The following is a 17684-nucleotide window of genomic DNA, read 5'->3' as shown; positions in this document are numbered from 1 at the left end:
GATAGCATCTGTCTCAAATGCAGATAGAAACAAAATAAATAAACCCCTGACTGGAAGGATAGACAGAAGATCGACAATACTATTAAACCATGGACATGTAAATACACGGTTAATAGATCTCAGCCTGGCAAAGCTTAACAATGCTGTTGCTAACGACGCTAAGGCTAACTTAGCAACCGGAGCTCACAGAGCTATGATAAAAACATTAGCGCTCCACCTACGCCAGCCAGCCCTCATCTGCTTTGCTCAGCAACACCCGTGCTCACCTGCGTTCCAGCGATTGACGGCGCGACGAAGGACTTCACCAGATCATCCGTGCGGTGGGTCTGCTAGCATCGGCTAGGCGTCTGCTATCCGAGTAAGTGGTCCTTGTGTTGCTACAACCACCTACAACGTTCTTCTTTGCAGCCTCCATTGTTCATTAAACAAATTGCAAAAGATTCACCAACACAGATGTCCAGAATACTGTGGAATTATGAAATGAAAACAGAGTTTTTTTGTATTGTATTCAATGGAGAAGGCATACCTCTGTTCCCCGGGCTACGTCACGCGCATACGTCATCCTTCGAAGGCTTTTTCAACCGGAAGTGTGGCGGGAATTTTAAAATGTCACTTTATAAGTTAACCCGGCCGTATTGGCATGTGTTGCTATGTTAAGATTTCATCATTGATATATAAACTATCAGACTGCGTGGTCGCTAGTAGTGGCTTTCAGTAGGCCTTTAACGGGCCGCATGTGGCCCCCGGGCCTTAATTTGCCCGGGTCTGCTTCCCAGGTAATAATGATGGTACCTAAAACATTTAAAGTACAGTTAAAGTTTGACAATCATATTTCTATTTTCCATGGGTAAAAAAAAAAAATTGCATCGTAATGAATTATAGAACTCCCACTGTATCAATCAAAAACATTTTATTCACGTAGCCCTCAATCACGAGGGCCTCAAAGGGCTTCGCAAACGCTCAACGACACCCTTGAACTTAACCCACATCCGGGCAAGGAAAAGAAAACATACCCGTAGAGTCATCTTCCTCCTGGTCTTCTGCAGTCAGACCGTGTCAGGGAAGAGGTGTGTACGCGCCATGCAACCGTTTTGTCATAAAAAAAGAAAATGACAACGTGATGAGAAGCATCTGCGTGGGCCAAATGATTCAACGCACTGGAATCCGCCATGAGTCACAAAACTCATTTTATGTTGGATATAAAAGTTTACCTGGACTGTTTGGCAAGGACTTGACTGTATTGTCATTGATGAAAGTAAGATGCAGCCTAAGATACAAGTTGTGTATATGTACACTAGATGGCAATAGTAATAACAAACTGAGTGGAAAAAACAATGATTTAATTAAGGGGTGTCCAACTTGATTTTATGGAGGGCCACATGGCCGTTATCAGAGGGCCGCTTGTAACAGTGAATGTAAGAATATCAAAGTATAATCGCCTCATTATATTATTGCATACACTGCAAAAACTGAAGTCTAAGTAAGATGAAATATCTCAAATAAGGGTGATATTTGCTTATTTTCTGTCTGATAAGATCATTCTTCTCACTAAGCAGATTTTATGTTTTTTACTTGTTTGAAGTGTTTTGGTCCTAAATGATCTCAGTAAGATATTACAGCTTGTTGCTGAGATTTGATGAGCTATATTGAGTAAAACATGCTTGAAACTAGAATATCAACTGTTGCAAAGTAGGGCTGCAACTAACGATTAATTTGATAATCGATTAATCTGTCGATTATTGCTTTGATTAATAATCGGATAAAAGAGACAAACTACATTTCTATCCTATCCAGTATTTTATTGGAAAAAAACAGCATACTGGCACCATACTTATTTTGATTATTGTTTCTCAGCTGTTTGTACATGTTGCAGTTCATAAATAAAGGTTTATTTAAAAAAATAATAATAATAATAAAAAAAACCTCTGCGCATGCGCATAGCATAGATCCAACGAATCGATGACTACATTAATCGGCAACTATTTTAATAATCGATTTTAATTGATTTAATCGATTAGTTGTTGCAGCCCTATTGCAAAGCTGTGTCATAAACACTCACAAGTATAAAAGTACTTTTTTAAAGTAATCACTTCTTATTTCAAGCATGAAAAAAAAAAAATCATGATTTTGACACAATTGTGTCTCATAATTAAAACAGATGACAGCCAAATGGACTTTGCTGTTTTATTTTCAATGAAACAATAGAAAATAGGTACTCATATAGTAGTACAGTTGGCACAGTACAGTAAACTGACTATTTAAACATTTAACATTTCAAACAATTTTGAAATTAGTTCATGCACATTCAGATAAATTCCTCAAAATTACAATTAAAACATTTTTGGCTGGTGGCCGGGCTGTATATATGCACGCACTTGGCGCGATGATGTCATGTTATCGATGGAAAAATGCATTTTAAGACCATATGATTTGCCTGAGCGGCTAGGAGACCCCGAGCGGTTGCCTTGTTGCCTTTCCATTAAGAACAATAAACTAGTTTTTAGTATAAGTTTGCTGGTTTCAAGAAATGTAATGCATATCATTATGTTAAGATAATGGCACTAGCATTTACTTCATTTAAGAATATTTTTCAACATATTGAGCAAAAAGGTCTCTTTTTTTTTTTTTTTTTTTACCAAGAAAAGTGCACTTATTAGTGAAAATATACTTATTTGAAGGTATTTTTGTGTTCATTGAGGTTAGCTAATTTGACTTGTTTTTGAAAGTCTTGACAAGCCAAATTTTCTTGTTCTATTGGCAGACAATTTTGCTTAGTTCAAATAAAATACCCCTCATTTTTGTATTTTTTTTTCTTGTTTTTGAACACTGACTTTTTGCAGTGTATGCATTTGGTTATTTGATTTGTGTACCGGTACGTACAAATTCATGGATAACTTGCTTTGAAATCGTAAGTCAAAGTGACAAGCAGATATTTAAGTATGTATTGGTTTTTTTTTTACCAACTATCATACGGTATATAATAATTAGGGGTGCTAAAAAATGTTTTTTTTATCACATCCGAATCCCGGTTTATATTTATCTCAATAGTAAATTGATTAATAATTTTCTAAATTTATTTTTATTTTTTATTGACAAATTAATTAAAAAACAAAATTTTTTAGGCCATCTCTATGCTTACTAGGTGCACATATGTGTCATATGTCAGCAACCAAAAGGAGGTTTTGTAACCTGTAAGCTGTTTTGTTAAAGGCCTACTGAAAGCCACTACTAGCAGCCACGCAGTCTGATAGTTTATATATCAATGATGAAATCTTAACATTGCAACACATGCCAATACGGCCGGGTTAACTTATAAAGTGACATTTTAAATTTCCCGCCACACTTCCGTTTAAAAACGTCTCGGTATGATGACGTATGCGCGTGACGTCAATCATTGAAACGGAAGTATTCGGACACCATTGAAGCCAATACGAAATAGCTCTGTTTTCATGTCATTATTCCACAGTATTCTGGACATCTGTGTTGGTGAATCTGTTGCAATATGTTCATTGCATTATGGAGAAAGAAGCTGAGCAAGCAAAGAAGAAAGTTGTCGGTGCGAAGCGTCTATTTTGCGAGGGAAGTCAGCAGCAACACGTACACAGCCGGCGCTTCTTTGTTTACATTCCCGAAAGATGAAAGATGCAGTCAAGATCGAAGAACTCGGACAACAGACTCTTACCAGGAGGACTCTGATTTGGATACCCAGACGCGATACCGTGAGTGCGCTTCCAAACATTTGATCGCTTGCTATAACTAGCTCGAGCTAGTAGCTAGGAGGTAGGAGCTAGCATAACAAACACCTAGGTGTTTGTTATGCGGGATTAATTTGTGGCATATTAAATATAAGCCTGGTTGTGTTGTGGCTAATAGAGTATATATATGTCTTGTGTTTATTTACTGTTGTAATCATTCCCAGCTGGATATCAGGTCCCACCCGCGCGCTTCCAAACATTTGATCGCTTGCCCGTACGTGCGTGTCACGTACGTAACTTTGGTTAAATATATAAGCTTTATGAACCTTGGGTTAGGTGAACGGTCCTTTGGGCTGAGTGAGTGTGTGTGTTGTGCAGGTGTTTGAATTGTATTGGCAGGTTTTATGGACGGGATCCCGTCCATATAACCCGCTCGAGCTATAACTAGCTCGAGCTAGTAGCTAGGAGCTAGCATAACAAACTCCTAGGTGTTTTTATGCGGGATTAATTTGTGGCATATTAAATATAAGCCTGGTTGTGTTGTGGCTAATAGAGTATATATATGTCTTGTGTTTATTTACTGTTGTAGTCATTCCCAGCTGAATATCAGGTCACCCCCGGCTCTCACAGCATCTTCCCTATCTGAATCGCTTCAACTCCCCACTAGTCCTTCACTTGCACTTTCCTCATCCACAAATCTTTCATCCTCGCTCAAATTAATGGGGAAATCGTCGCTTTCTCGGTCCGAATCTCTCTCACTTCTGGCGGCCATCACTGTAAACAATAGGGAACTTTGCGTATATGTTCAATTGACTACGTCACGCTACTTCCGGTAGGGGCAAGCCTTTTTTTTTATCAGATACCAAAAGTTGCGATCTTTATCGTGGTTGTTCTATACTAAATCCTTTCAGCAAAAATATGGCAATATATTGCGAAATGATCAAGTATGACACATAGAATAGATCTGCTATCCCCGTTTAAATAAAAAAAAATCATTTCAGTAGGCCTTTAAGGTGTTGTTATTATTACACCAAAGAATACATTGCAAAAATCAGTTTGAATGGAGAATCGTGTTGAATCGAGTATCGATTATGAATCAAATCCTCACCCCAAGAATTCTGAATCGAATGACGAGGTGCCCAAAGATTGACACCAACAATTGAATATTTGTTGCATGAGCAGATAATATCAAAGTTTAAAACATATACAATTTTCTATATTACACAATTTTTTTTCTGTCAAAATGGAAACAAAGAAAACATTTAGTAAGAAAGATGTAGTATGCACATTATTCCCATGCCACATTAAATGATGTGCCGGGCCGGATCTGGCCCACGGGCCTTGAGTTTGACACATGTGATTTAAATGATCCATTTATACAGAAAATTGATGACATTTCTTGGCTTGTATTTGACTTCCTGTCTCTCACTTTTATTGTTCCACGTGGAAATCCTTTACGACTCTGTACTGAACCGAATGCTCTGTGCTGAAAAATCTGAATACATTTACCAGAGGGTTTGAATAATCGCTAAATAAAGTAAATAATTTGGCAACACTGATCCATCCTGCTACGTTGCGTTAAAGGGGACTTATAATGCAAAACCAACTTTTCTTACCCTATGGGCACCTGTTTTTGTGTATTTGGGATCTGCATAAGTCCCAAAAATGTGAACTCAAACCATGAAAGCTTTGCGGAGATATTCATAAAACAATCTTCCCTTCCTTCGGACTTCCTCTAAACGTGGAATTTGCCCAATTTGTGACTTTTTTCTCACAATAAGCCTTGCGATTGTCCGTAGTAGTCAATAAGCTGCTTCTTTTCCCCCTATCCTCTTGTTGTGGGGCAGACTGGCTCCTACATGCACATGCATCCTCCGCTGTTGCCGCTTCTAATACAAAGTAGCGAGGCAGTGCTAAAAACTACAACATGGCTGATGGTAAGAAGACGCAGTCAAAGTGGAGGCATGTAAAAAAAGACAGTAGAACCACTATTACATGTTATGTAGACCAGTGTTGGCCCTGCGATGAGGTGGCGACTTGTCCAGGGTGTACCCCGCCTTCCGCCCGATTGCAGCTGAGATAGGCTCCAGCGCCCCCCGCGACCCCGAAGGGAATAAGCGGTAGAAAATGGATGGATGGATGGATGTAGACCAGTGTTTTTCAACCACTGTGCCGCGGCACACTAGTGTGCTGTGAGATACAGTCTGGTGTGCCGTGGGAGATTATCTAATTTCACCTATTTGGGTGAAGAATATTTTTTGCAAACCAGAAATTATAGTCTGCAAATGATGTGTTGTTGTTTAGTGTTGGGTGCTGTCTAGAGCTCGGCAGAGTATCCCTGTAATACTCTTCCATATCAGTAGGTGGCAATTGCTTTGTAGATGTCGGAAACAGCGGGAGGCAGAGTGCAGGTAAAATTGTGTCTAATGCTTAAACCAAAAATAAACAAAAGGTGAGTGCCCCTAAGAAAAGGCATTGAAGCTTAAGGAAGGCTATGCAGAACGAAATTATACTGAACTGGCTACAAAGTAAACAAAAACAGAATGCTGGACGACAGCAAAGACTTACTGCGGAGCAAAGACTTACTGCGGAGCAAAGACGGCGTCCACAATGTACAACCGAACATGACGTGACAATCGACAATGTACCCACAAAGAAGGATAAAAACAACTGAAATATTCTTGATTGCTAAAACAAAGTAGATGCGGGAAATATCGCTCAAAGGAAGACATGAAACTGCTACAGGAAAATACCAAAAAAAGAGAAAAAGCCACCAAAACGGGAGCGCAAAACAAGAAGTAAAACACTACACACAGGAAAACAGCAAAAAAGTCCAAATAAGTCAGGGTGTGATGTGACAGGTGGTGACAGTACACCTACTTTGAGACAAGAGCTATATTGATGCATGCTTGGTTATGCTTTAAAGCAGTGGTCCCCAACCTTTTTGTAGCTGCGGACCGGTCAACGCTTGAAAATTTGTCCCACGGACCGGTGGGGGGTGGATAGTATTTAAAAAAAAAAAAAAAAAAAAAAATGTTTATTATTTTTTTTAATTTTTTTTTTACATAAATAAATACAATCATGTGTGCTTACGGACTGTATCCCTGCAGGCTGTATTGATCTATATTGATATAGAATGTATATATTGTGTTTTTTATGTTTATTTCATTTTTAAAAAAAAAAAAATATATATATATATATTTATTTATTTTTTTTAATTTTTGTGCGGCCCGGTACCAATCGGTCCGCGGACCGGTACCGGGCCGCGACCCGGTGGTTGGGGACCACTGCTTTAAAGTCATATCCAACAATTGCGACAACCACTTTTTATTGTCAATTGAGTTTCGTTTTTTAATGATTTCTGCTGGTGGTGTGCCTCTGCATTTTTTCAACGCAAAAAATGTGCCTTGGCTGAAAAAAGGTTGAAAAACACTGATGTAGACCACAAGGAAGTGTTTTAAAATGAGAACAAATTCATAATATAACTCCTTTAAGAAGCGGAGTTACGATGCCACTAACAGATCCTTCCAAATTATTTTGTGGCTGCCCGCACAAATAAATGAATATGTTAAGACTAGAATGTATAAACCTGTGACACTTGGTAGACCTACCAAGACACATTTAGAACAAAACTTTTGTATTCCATCATTAACTTTAATAATTCATTCTTAAAGCCTTACTGAAGAACTTTCAGTTTTGGTTGATTTTGGCGGCGCCAGTGGACCAAAGCGGTAGTGTTTTGCCAGAAGAAGACCACATTCCCCACGAGGACTAGCGCATGTAGTGTCATACTGGCATGATAATATTGGCACACATTATGTCTGTAAAGGCTATGCTGATGTTAATCAAGAAATGATCTTAGATTAGCGCTACAAACATGACGCTACTGCCGAGAATGTATCGGGGCAGATGTTTGGAGACTTTTTGGGAAGGAAGTCGTAGTGAAACTATGGTGAATATTTATTGTCATCACACAAATTTACGATTGCTAACATTAGCGTTTTGATTTTACTTGCTAGTTTAGCAGGAACAGAGCCAAATATACCTCCTCATCTTTGAGATCACGCCAGCAAGTGAAAGCCAGGACAATGTTGATCCTGACTGTCCTTTTATCCGGGAAACCTCCCTTTTTCTTTTTTGTCTCCTCAGGCAAAACTTTTTGTTTCTTTGGTTTTTTTGCAGCTTCGGCCATGATAGCAGTAGTTGCATGTAGTTCTTCTTCTTCTTCTTCTTCTTCTTCTTCTTGTTTTTCTTCTTCTTCTTCTTTTTCTTCTTCTTGTTCTTGTTATTCTTCTTCTTCTTCTTGTTCTTGTTCTTCTTCTTGTTGTTGTTGTTCTTCTTCTTCTTCTTCTTCTGGTTCTTGTTCTGGTTCTGGTTCTTCTTCTTCTTGTTCTTGTTCTTCTTCTTGTTCTGGTTCTTGTTCTTGTTCTTCTTCTTCTTCTTCTGGTTCTTGTTCTTCTTGTTCTTGTTCTTGTTCTTCTTCTTCTGGTTCTTGTTCTTCCTGTTCTTGTTCTTCTTCTTGTTCTGGTTCTTGTTCTTGTTCTTCTTGTTCTTGTTCTTTTTGTTATTCTTGTTCTTCTTCTTCTTCTTCTTCTTGTTTTTCTTCTTCTTCTTCTTCTTGTTATTCTTCTTGTTCTTGTTCTTGTTCTCCTTCTTCTTGTTGTTCTTGTTCTTCTTCTTCTTGTTGTTGTTGTTGTTCTTCTTCTTCTTGTTATTCTTCTTGTTCTTGTTCTTCTTCTTCTTCTTCTGGTTCTTGTTCTTGTTCTTCTTCTTCTTCTTCTTGTTCTTGTTCTTCTTCTTCTTGGTATTCTTCTTGTTCTTGTTCTTGTTCTTCTTCTTCTTCTTCTTGTTCTGGTTCTGGTTCTTGTTCTTGTTCTTCTTCTTCTTGTTCTTCTTCTTGTTCTGGTTCTTGTTCTTCTTGTTCTTGTTGTTCTTCTTCTTCTTCTTGTTCTTCTTGTTCTTTTTGTTATGCTTGTTCTTGTTCTTCTTCTTGTTCTTTTTGTTCTTCTTGTTCTTGTTCTTCTTCTTGTTGTTCTTGTTGTTCTTCTTGTTCTTGTTCTTGTTCTTGTTCTTCTTCTTCTTCTTCTTCTTGTTCTTGTTGTTGTTCTTCTTCTTGCTCTTCTTCTTCTTGTTCTTGTTCTTCTTCTTGTTCTTCTTCTTGCTCTTCTTCTTCTTCTTGTTCTTGTTCTTCTTCTTCTTCTTCTTGTTCCTGTTCTTGTTCTTGTTCTTCTTCTTCTTCATGTTCTTGTTCTTGTTCTTCTTCTTCTTCTTGTTGTTCTTCTTGTTCTTGTTCTTCTTCTTCTTCTTCTTCTTCTTCTTCTTCTTCTTCTGTTTTCAGTTTTCTGCCGGCACGCAGGCGTTCGCATCGTCTTTTTAACGAAAGTCAGCACATTTGTAGGTTTTTGTGTGGATCATTAAAGTTGCTAAGTGAAAGTGATACAGGCCACGACGGAGGTGTCATTCAACTAGCTGTAAGTCCATGTATCTTCCCAAAAGTTATGAAACTATTTTATCAAGGTTGAAAAGTAACTTAGTGTTGCTTTAAATCTTGGAATATGCAAAGAAATCGCCCTAAGTCGTTGGATCCGGGTTTGTATAAATCTGCTTTTAGACAACCCTGCTAACAAAACACAATCTTTGGCTCAAAATATCATCTCCTCGCTGAAGGTAATTTGTGCACTGAAATGTTTCAAGACTTAGAAAGTCTTTTGTGCGATTGAAAGTCAAGCGTATTGCGAAGCGTTTACAGGAATTTCATCATTTCACTTCGCATGAAGAGGAGAGGAGAATTAAGCAATCACGGCGATGACACTTGAGCCGTGTCACAACATTTCATCGCGTTTGAAGCTGCAGGAAGGAGGAGTATGTGGAGGAATTTTAAGCGCAATCCTGGTCTGACCGAGACCTGAAAGTAGACCCTCAAGGACCAAAGACCTGGAGGCCCTTACTGAGAATGTTCATGAAAAAACGTATGTCGTGAAGGAGGAATGTGCCACGTGGGAAAAAAGACACCAGAACCTCAGCTTTAAGTCCCACCGCAGTGGTTCTTGGTGACTCAAGACAAGAACCTAAACCACAAGAGTGTGTTTATTAGACTTAGACTTCCTTTTTATTGTCATTCAAATTTGAACTTTACAGTACAGATAAGAACTAAATTTAGTTGCATTAGCTCATGGTAGTGCAGGATAACAAATCAATAAGGTGCAGATATAAATAAATACATTACTGTACAGATAAATATATTGCACTTTTGCATATGCAGCCACGTTTATGGATGTATGTTATATTGTCTTTATATTCCAGCCAGTTAATCCATTTTTGGAGGGAATTGAGGGGATTATTATGATGCGTTCAAGAGTCTTACAGCCTGAGGGAAGAAGCTGTTACAGAACCTGGAGGTTCTGCTACGGGGGCTACGGAACCTCTTCCTAGAGTCCAGCAGTGAAAACAGTCCATGGTGGGGGGTGGGAGGAGTCTCTGCAGATTTTCTGATCCCTGGTCAGGCAGCGGCTTTTTGCCATCTCCTGGATAGGAGGAAGAGGAGTCCTGAATCATCCAGGGAGTGGTCTTTAATCCCAGTAAACCTATCTGACTCCCTGGCCATCTTGTCTACAGATTCAGAACTTCCGTGAGGAGCTCAAAGGAGCGGCGCAGAAAGCCCACAAGGTGAAGCCGGTCCCCGGGAAGGCCAATGGCGTTCTGGTCCTGAACCAGTCCATCCACATCCAAGCTTACGTGGGCCTCATGTCTTTCTTGGGGAACACCAACAAGCTGGGTTACTGCTTTGCTAGAGGAAACCTTGGCTTTTAGGGAATCTTTCACATGAGCATGGTCTCGCTTGGTGCTGTGAGCTCACTAACCCAATTTAGATGTTGATTAACCCTTGGCTATTTTCCAATGCTCCAAGAATCAAGCCATGACATCTTGGATGCGCTGCAAGCCTCTAATAATGTGCCGTATTCTCTTCAGCGTGACACTTGACTCATCTTCCTGCTTCTATGATAATCCCTCGCTCTCACAACACCACGCTTGTCTTCCTCCCTCGGTGTTTCTGTTCAAAGCTGCTTGGCGCCCCACGCAGCCCCTAAGAGATGCACGTTTGTTACTGTTTGTATAGTTGGTTGTGTTTATTTTTACACAACTCATGCACTGGAGACGGCGCTATCTGTGGCGCAAACTTTATGCTTTTAGGTTGGCTCCTGTCTGCTTTTTTGCATTTATTAAACGATCATTCACGCGTTCATTTCATCTGGTATTGACTGTTGCAATTCTCTCTTCACTCTTTTCAACAAGTCAAAGCTAAAGAGACTTAAGACGGTACAAAATGCAGCTGCCAGACTTTAGTCCGGTGCACCCAGAACAGCCCATATCACCCCCATTTGATCCAGTCTTCATTGGCTTCCAGTCAAATTCAGTTTAAGATTTTAGTCCTGACGTTCTGTGCGTTGCATGGCGGGGTCCCTTGGTACATCACTGTGCCGAGGGAAATTATGCAACTTCACCTATATGGTCCAAAAAATATATTATTTGCAAATCAATAATTATAATCTGCCGTTGTCTGTTGTCTGTGCTGTATAGAGCTCGGCAGGGTAACCATGTAGAACTCCATACCAGTAGGTGGCAGCAGGTAGTCCGTTGCTTTGTAGAAGCAGTGTTTCCCATAAACTGCCAAGATACCTGTGGCGGTGGGGGCGTGACTATGGGCGTGGTCACCATGACATAATCGAGTAATTTGCATTATTTACTACAATGATATGATTTTCTCTAAAAAGGCTCAAAAAATGTATACTTACTAATTAATAACAGTTTTGTTTTAAACGTCCATCCATCCATCCATTTTACAATATAATTACAACACTTTATGTACATATTTATATACAGATTTGAACAATAAGTTATTCACTGAAATATATTTAATAATTGTGGTTCTTACAAAAAATATATCTTATAAAATATAAAAGCTAAAATGTCTCTTAAAGCTCTGCCCCTTTAATTAGTGCATACTAAATAATTTAACTTTAGCCTACTACTACAACCATATTATTTACCAGCAACATAAAGTGAAACAGAGGCAGAGGTGTCCTGCCACAGTCAGTAACAAATAAACAGAAAACAGTAGTGGTCAAATACAAATAAGGCAACTAGAGAAGTATTCTACACTTCTCTTTTGTAAAGTAAATGTGAACAGCCTATATGGGCATCTACATCAACTATATGATTTGCCTGAGAAGCTGGACAGGACAAAAAAAATTAAATAATTTTTTTTTTTGTTTTGTATTTTTATTTTATTTGTGGCGGACGTAATTATTTCGTGGCGGGCCGCCACAAATAAATGAATGTGTGGGAAACACTGAGAAGTCGGAACGCGTTGAGGATGGTTTGTCGTATTCCCAATATGCAGAGCACAGTTGGAGACAGCGTGCAGGTAAAAAGGTATGTTGCGCTTAAACCAAAAATGAACAAAAGGCAAGTCCCGCTAGGAACAGTCACTGAAGCGTAGGGATGGCTATGCAAAACCAAAGTAAAACTGAACTGGCTACAAAGTAAACAAAAACAGAATGCTGGACGACAGCAAAGACTTACAGTGTGTGTCCGTACATGACATGACAATAGACAATGTCCCCACAAAGAAGGATAGCGTCCGCACAACTGAAATAGTCTTGTTTGCCAATACAAAGCAGGTCAGGCAAAGGAAGGCGTGAAGCTGCTACAGCAAAACGTTAATAAAACAGGAAGAGCCACCAAAATAACAGCGCAAGACAGGAACTAAAGCACTACACATAGAAAAACAACAACAAATTTAAAAAAAGAAAATTTTTTAGCGTTTCTGCTGGTGGTGTGCCTCTGTATTTTTTCAATGAAAAAAATGTGCCTTGGCTCAAAAAAGGTTGAAAAACACTGTTCTAAATATCCCAAAAACTGGCATTCCAGGCTATAGTTCCCGGACTCTGGGTCAACTTGCACCAGTCCCTCCGTGATCTTAACTGCGTTGACACTTTTAAGAATCATTTGAAAACTTCTCTTTTTAGTAAAGCTTTTAGTTAATGCACCTTTTAACTATCATTTTTAATCCACTTTGTATCCTTTTTATGATGTCACCCCTGTTGTTTTCATTGAATTGTTGTTTTGCTTCACCTATGTTTTGTACAGCGCTTTGTGACTTTATCTGTGAAAAGCGCTTTATAAATAAAATGTACTTACTTGAATACTTACTCAAATATAGTCTTTGTCCAAGGTACACTACCGTTCAAAAGTTTGGGGTCACATTGAAATGTCCTTATTTTTGAAGGAAAAGCACTGTACTTTTCAATGAAGATAACTTTAAGCTAGTCTTAACTTTAAAGAAATACACTCTATACATTGCTAATGTGGTAAATGACTATTCTAGCTGCAAATGTGTGGTTTTTGGTGCAATATCTACATAGGTGTATAGAGGCCCATTTCCAGCAACTATCACTCCAGTGTTCTAATGGTACAATGTGTTTGCTCATTGGCTCAGAAGGCTAATTGATGATTAGAAAACCCTTGTGCAATCATGTTCACACATCTGAAAACACTTTAGCTCGTTACAGAAGCTACACAACTGACCTTCCTTTGAGCAGATTGAGTTTCTGGAGCATCACATTTGTGGGGTCAATTAAACGCTCAAAATGGCCAGAAAAAGAGAACTTTCATCTGAAACTCCACAGTCTATTCTTGTTCTTAGAAATGAAGGCTATTCCACAAAATTGTTTGGGTGACCCCAAACTTTTGAACGGTAGTGTATGTTTCCTTATCATTTGCTTTAAAACGCCACATAGTCATAGTAAATGATTTCCAGGCCGAGGACCACCAAACTGAAGTAGAACAATTGGCTTTTTTCCACCAAAAGTTCCTGGAACTTTAGGTCCCTATAGAAGTGTGTAGTTTGTGTTTCCACCACACTTCACAGTGCAGGGTAGTTTATACAAATCAGACTGACGACGTCCAGTATATTTCTATACTGATACAAGTAGATAAACAGACAATAATAGGTCATATTAATTTTACTAAAGTGTAAGTAAATACAATACAAAGCTATACGATCGGTATGATTTAAAAACAAAGGCTTTATCCAAGTCGCCCCCTCAGTAAATAATGAATTCAAGAGGGTCAGGCGAGTCCTTATGGTTCATTTTAGCTGCAAATAACAATATACAGTCGTGGTCAAAAGTGTACATACACTTGTAAAGAATATAAAGTCATGGCTGTCTTGAGTTTCCAATCATTTCTACAACTCTTATTGTTTTGTGATGTAGTGATTGGAGCACATACTTGTTGGTCACAAAAAACATTCATGAAGTTTTGCTTCTTTTATGAATTTATTATGGGTCTACTGAAAATGTGAGGGTCAAAAGTATACATACAGCAATGTTAATATTTGCTTACATGTCCCTTGGCAAGTTTACCTGCAGTAAGGCGCTTTTGGTAGCCATCCACAAGCTTCTGCTTGAATTTTTGACCACAAAATTGGTGCAGTTCAGCTAAATGTGTTGCTTTTCTGACATGGACTTGTTTCTTCAGCATTGTCCACACGTTTAAGTCAAGACTTTGGGAAGGCCATTCTAAAATCTTTATTCTAGCCTGATTTAGCCATTCCTTTACCACTTTTGAGGTGTGTTTGGGGTCATTGTCCTGTTGGAACACCCAACTGCGCCCAAGACCCAACCTCCGGGCTGATGATTTTAGCTTGTCCTGAAGAATTTGGAGGTAATCCTCCTTTTTCATCGTCCCATTTAAAGCACAAGTTCCATTGGCAGCAAAACAGGCCCAGAGCATAATACTACCACCACCATGCTTGACGGTTGGTGTGATGTTCCTGGGATTACAAGCCTCACCTTTTCTCCTCCAAACATATTGCTGGGTATTGTGGCCAAACCGCTCCATTTTTGTTTCATCTGACACACAGAAGTTTCCTCCAGAAGGTCTCATCTTTGTCCATGTGATGTCAGATTCAAGTAAAATGTTTAAATCTGTTCCTGGATTATATTCGGACTGACATTGCATTTGTGTACAAATACGGAGGTATTTTCTTAAGCAAATTCTAATCATGCAAGCAAGTAATCCCCTGTACAAAACATGCACTTCAACTTTGATTGAAAAAGTAAAAAAAATCTTTGGCATGGATTAAGAAGTGTAAAAAGAGTAAATACAATTGTGGTTAGGGCCCCAATTTAAACAAGAGTGGGCCTTGTTATAAATCAAAATAAACTGAAATTAAAAAAAAAAAAAAAATTTTTTTTTTTTTTTGTTGAGTTAATAAATATAAATTTAAAAAAAAAAATCATCTTTAAAACTGATTAATTCAATCAATCAATCAAAGTTTACTTGCGTAGCCCTTAATCACAAATGTCTCAAAGGGCTGCACAAGCCACGACGACATCTGGGCAAGAAAAAACTCAACCTAATGGGCACAACGAGAAACCTTGGAAGGGACCACAGATGTGCCCCCCCCTTGGGTGACCGGTTCAATGGATGCCGAGTGGATAAAGTTAAAGTGAGACTCCAGTTCATAGTTGATCTACTTTTATGTAGACAAGTCAGATGTCAATCAATCAATCAATCAATGTTTATTTATAAAGCCCTAAATCACAAGTGTCTCAACGAGCTGCACAAGATCCCACATCAGGGCAAGGAAAAACTCACAACCCCAATGGGACGTCGATGTGAATGACTATGACAAACCTTGGAGAGGACCGCATGTGTGGGTAACCCCCCCCCCCTCTCTAGGGGAGACCGGATGCAATGGACGTCGAGTGGGTCTGACATAATATTGTGAAAGTCCAGTCCATAGTGGATCTAACATAATAGTGTGAGTCCAGTCCATAGTGGATCTAACATAATAGTGTGAAAGTCCAGTCCATAGTGAATCTAACATAATAGTGAGAGTCCAGTCCATAGTGGATCTAACATAATAGTGAGAGTCCAGTCCATAGTGGATCTAACATAATAGTGAGAGTCCAGTCCATAGTGGATCTAACATGATAGTGAGAGTCCAGTCCATAGTGGATCTAACATAATAGTGAGAGTCCAGTCCATAGTGGATCTAACATAATAGTGAGAGTCAAGTCCATAGTGGATCTAACACAATAGTGAGAGTCCAGTCCATAGTGGATCTAACATAATAGTGAGAGTCCAGTCCATAGTGGATCTAACATAATAGTGAGAGTCCAGTCCATAGTGGATCTAACATAATAGTGAGAGTCCAGTCCATAGTGGATCTAACATAATAGTGAGAGTCCAGTCCATAGTGGATCTAACATAATAGTGAGAGTCCAGTCCATAGTGGATCTAACATAATAGTGAGAGTCCAGTCCATAGTGTATCTAACATAATAGTGAGAGTCCAGTCCATAGTGGATCTAACATAATAGTGAGAGTCCAGTCCATAGTGGATCTAACATAATAGTGAGAGTCCAGTCCATAGTGGATCTAACATAATAGTGAGAGTCCAGTCCATAGTGAATCTAACATAATAGTGAGAGTCCAGTCCATAGTGGATCTAACATAATAGTGAGAGTCCAGTCCATAGTGGATCTAACATAATAGTGAGAGTCCAGTCCATAGTGAATCTAACATAATAGTGAGAGTCCAGTCCATAGTGGATCTAACATAATAGTGAGAGTCCAGTCCATAGTGGATCTAACATAATAGTGAGAGTCCAGTCCATAGTGGATCTAACATAATAGTGAGAGTACAGTCCATAGTGAATCTAACATAATAGTGAGAGTCCAGTCCATAGTGGATCTAACATAATAGTGAGAGTCCAGTCCATAGTGGATCTAACATAATAGTGAGAGTCCAGTCCATAGTGAATCTAACATAATAGTGAGAGTCCAGTCCATAGTGGATCTAACATAATAGTGAGAGTCCAGTCCATAGTGGATCTAACACAATAGTGAGAGTCCAGTCCATAGTGGATCTAACATAATAGTGAGAGTCCAGTCCATAGTGAATCTAACATAATAGTGAGAGTCCAGTCCATAGTGGATCTAACATAATAGTGAGAGTCCAGTCCATAGTGGATCTAACACAATAGTGAGAGTCCAGTCCATAGTGGATCTAACATAATAGTGAGAGTCCAGTCCATAGTGGATCTAACACAATAGTGAGAGTCCAGTCCATAGTGGATCTAACATAATAGTGAGAGTCCAGTCCATAGTGGATCTAACATAATAGTGAGAGTCCAGTCCATAGTGAATCTAACATAATAGTGAGAGTCCAGTCCATAGTGGATCTAACATAATAGTGAGAGTCCAGTCCATAGTGGATCTAACATAATAGTGAGAGTCCAGTCCATAGTGGATCTAACATAATAGTGAGAGTCCAGTCCATAGTGGGGCCAGCAGGAGACCATCCCGAGCGGAGACGGGTCAGCAGCGCAGAGATGTCCCCAACTGATTCGTAGTTGATCTACTTTTATGTAGACAAGTCAGATGTGTCACCAACTGATGCATAGAGCAGTGGTCCATTCAGGGTCCCGACTTGGAACAGGTAGCGCATCCTCCGTGCAAGCTGATCTGTGGGGGAAAAGCAGAAAAGAGAGACGGCAGATCAACTTGTCTACAAAGGGTCATATTTAAAAGCTGGGGTGTATACATGAGTCTTAAAATAGGACTAGCTACTGATTGTTGATGCTTTGCTCGTTTCCCATTATGTCGACACTCAAACAACTTGGGAATTGTTATACTAGATTTATTTCCTGTTTCCAGCATTTTCAGCCCTGCAGAAGAGCAGAAACATCTGAAGTGTGACTAAAACAGGGTGAAATAGAGCTCCAATGTCCTGATTGACAATGGAGACGAACCCAAGCCGCAGTAATAATTCTCTCTCAAGGCGTTGTCAGCAGGAAACAAGGTTAAGTAGCGAGTGTCGTCCAGCTGCTCTTCCACCAGGCAAAAGGTAAAGGTATGGAGTAAAGGTAAAGTTCAGCGCCTTCAGTATCACGTATCATACCCCTGGGGGCTTAGAA

At 39.2% G+C, this 17684-nt stretch overlaps 1 protein-coding gene across 3 annotated transcripts in view; it reads left to right on the top strand.

The window, feature by feature from the left end:
- The window catches only part of LOC133644424 (tumor protein p63-regulated gene 1-like protein), a 118225-nt gene extending 106411 nt beyond the window's left edge, over positions 1–11814 (top strand). For all 3 annotated transcript variants that reach the window (XM_062038888.1, XM_062038886.1, XM_062038887.1), the window contains one exon: positions 10311–11814. In XM_062038888.1, the coding sequence (XP_061894872.1) occupies positions 10311–10505 (195 nt within the window). In that variant the 3' untranslated portion in view covers positions 10506–11814. The remainder of the gene's footprint in view (positions 1–10310) is intronic.
- The last annotated feature ends 5870 nt before the right edge of the window (positions 11815–17684 follow it).

This window comes from Entelurus aequoreus, linkage group LG27, assembly GCF_033978785.1.
Source record: "Entelurus aequoreus isolate RoL-2023_Sb linkage group LG27, RoL_Eaeq_v1.1, whole genome shotgun sequence".
NCBI classification, from domain to species: Eukaryota; Metazoa; Chordata; class Actinopteri; order Syngnathiformes; family Syngnathidae; genus Entelurus; species Entelurus aequoreus.
This window is presented reverse-complemented; position numbering and strand designations above follow the sequence as displayed.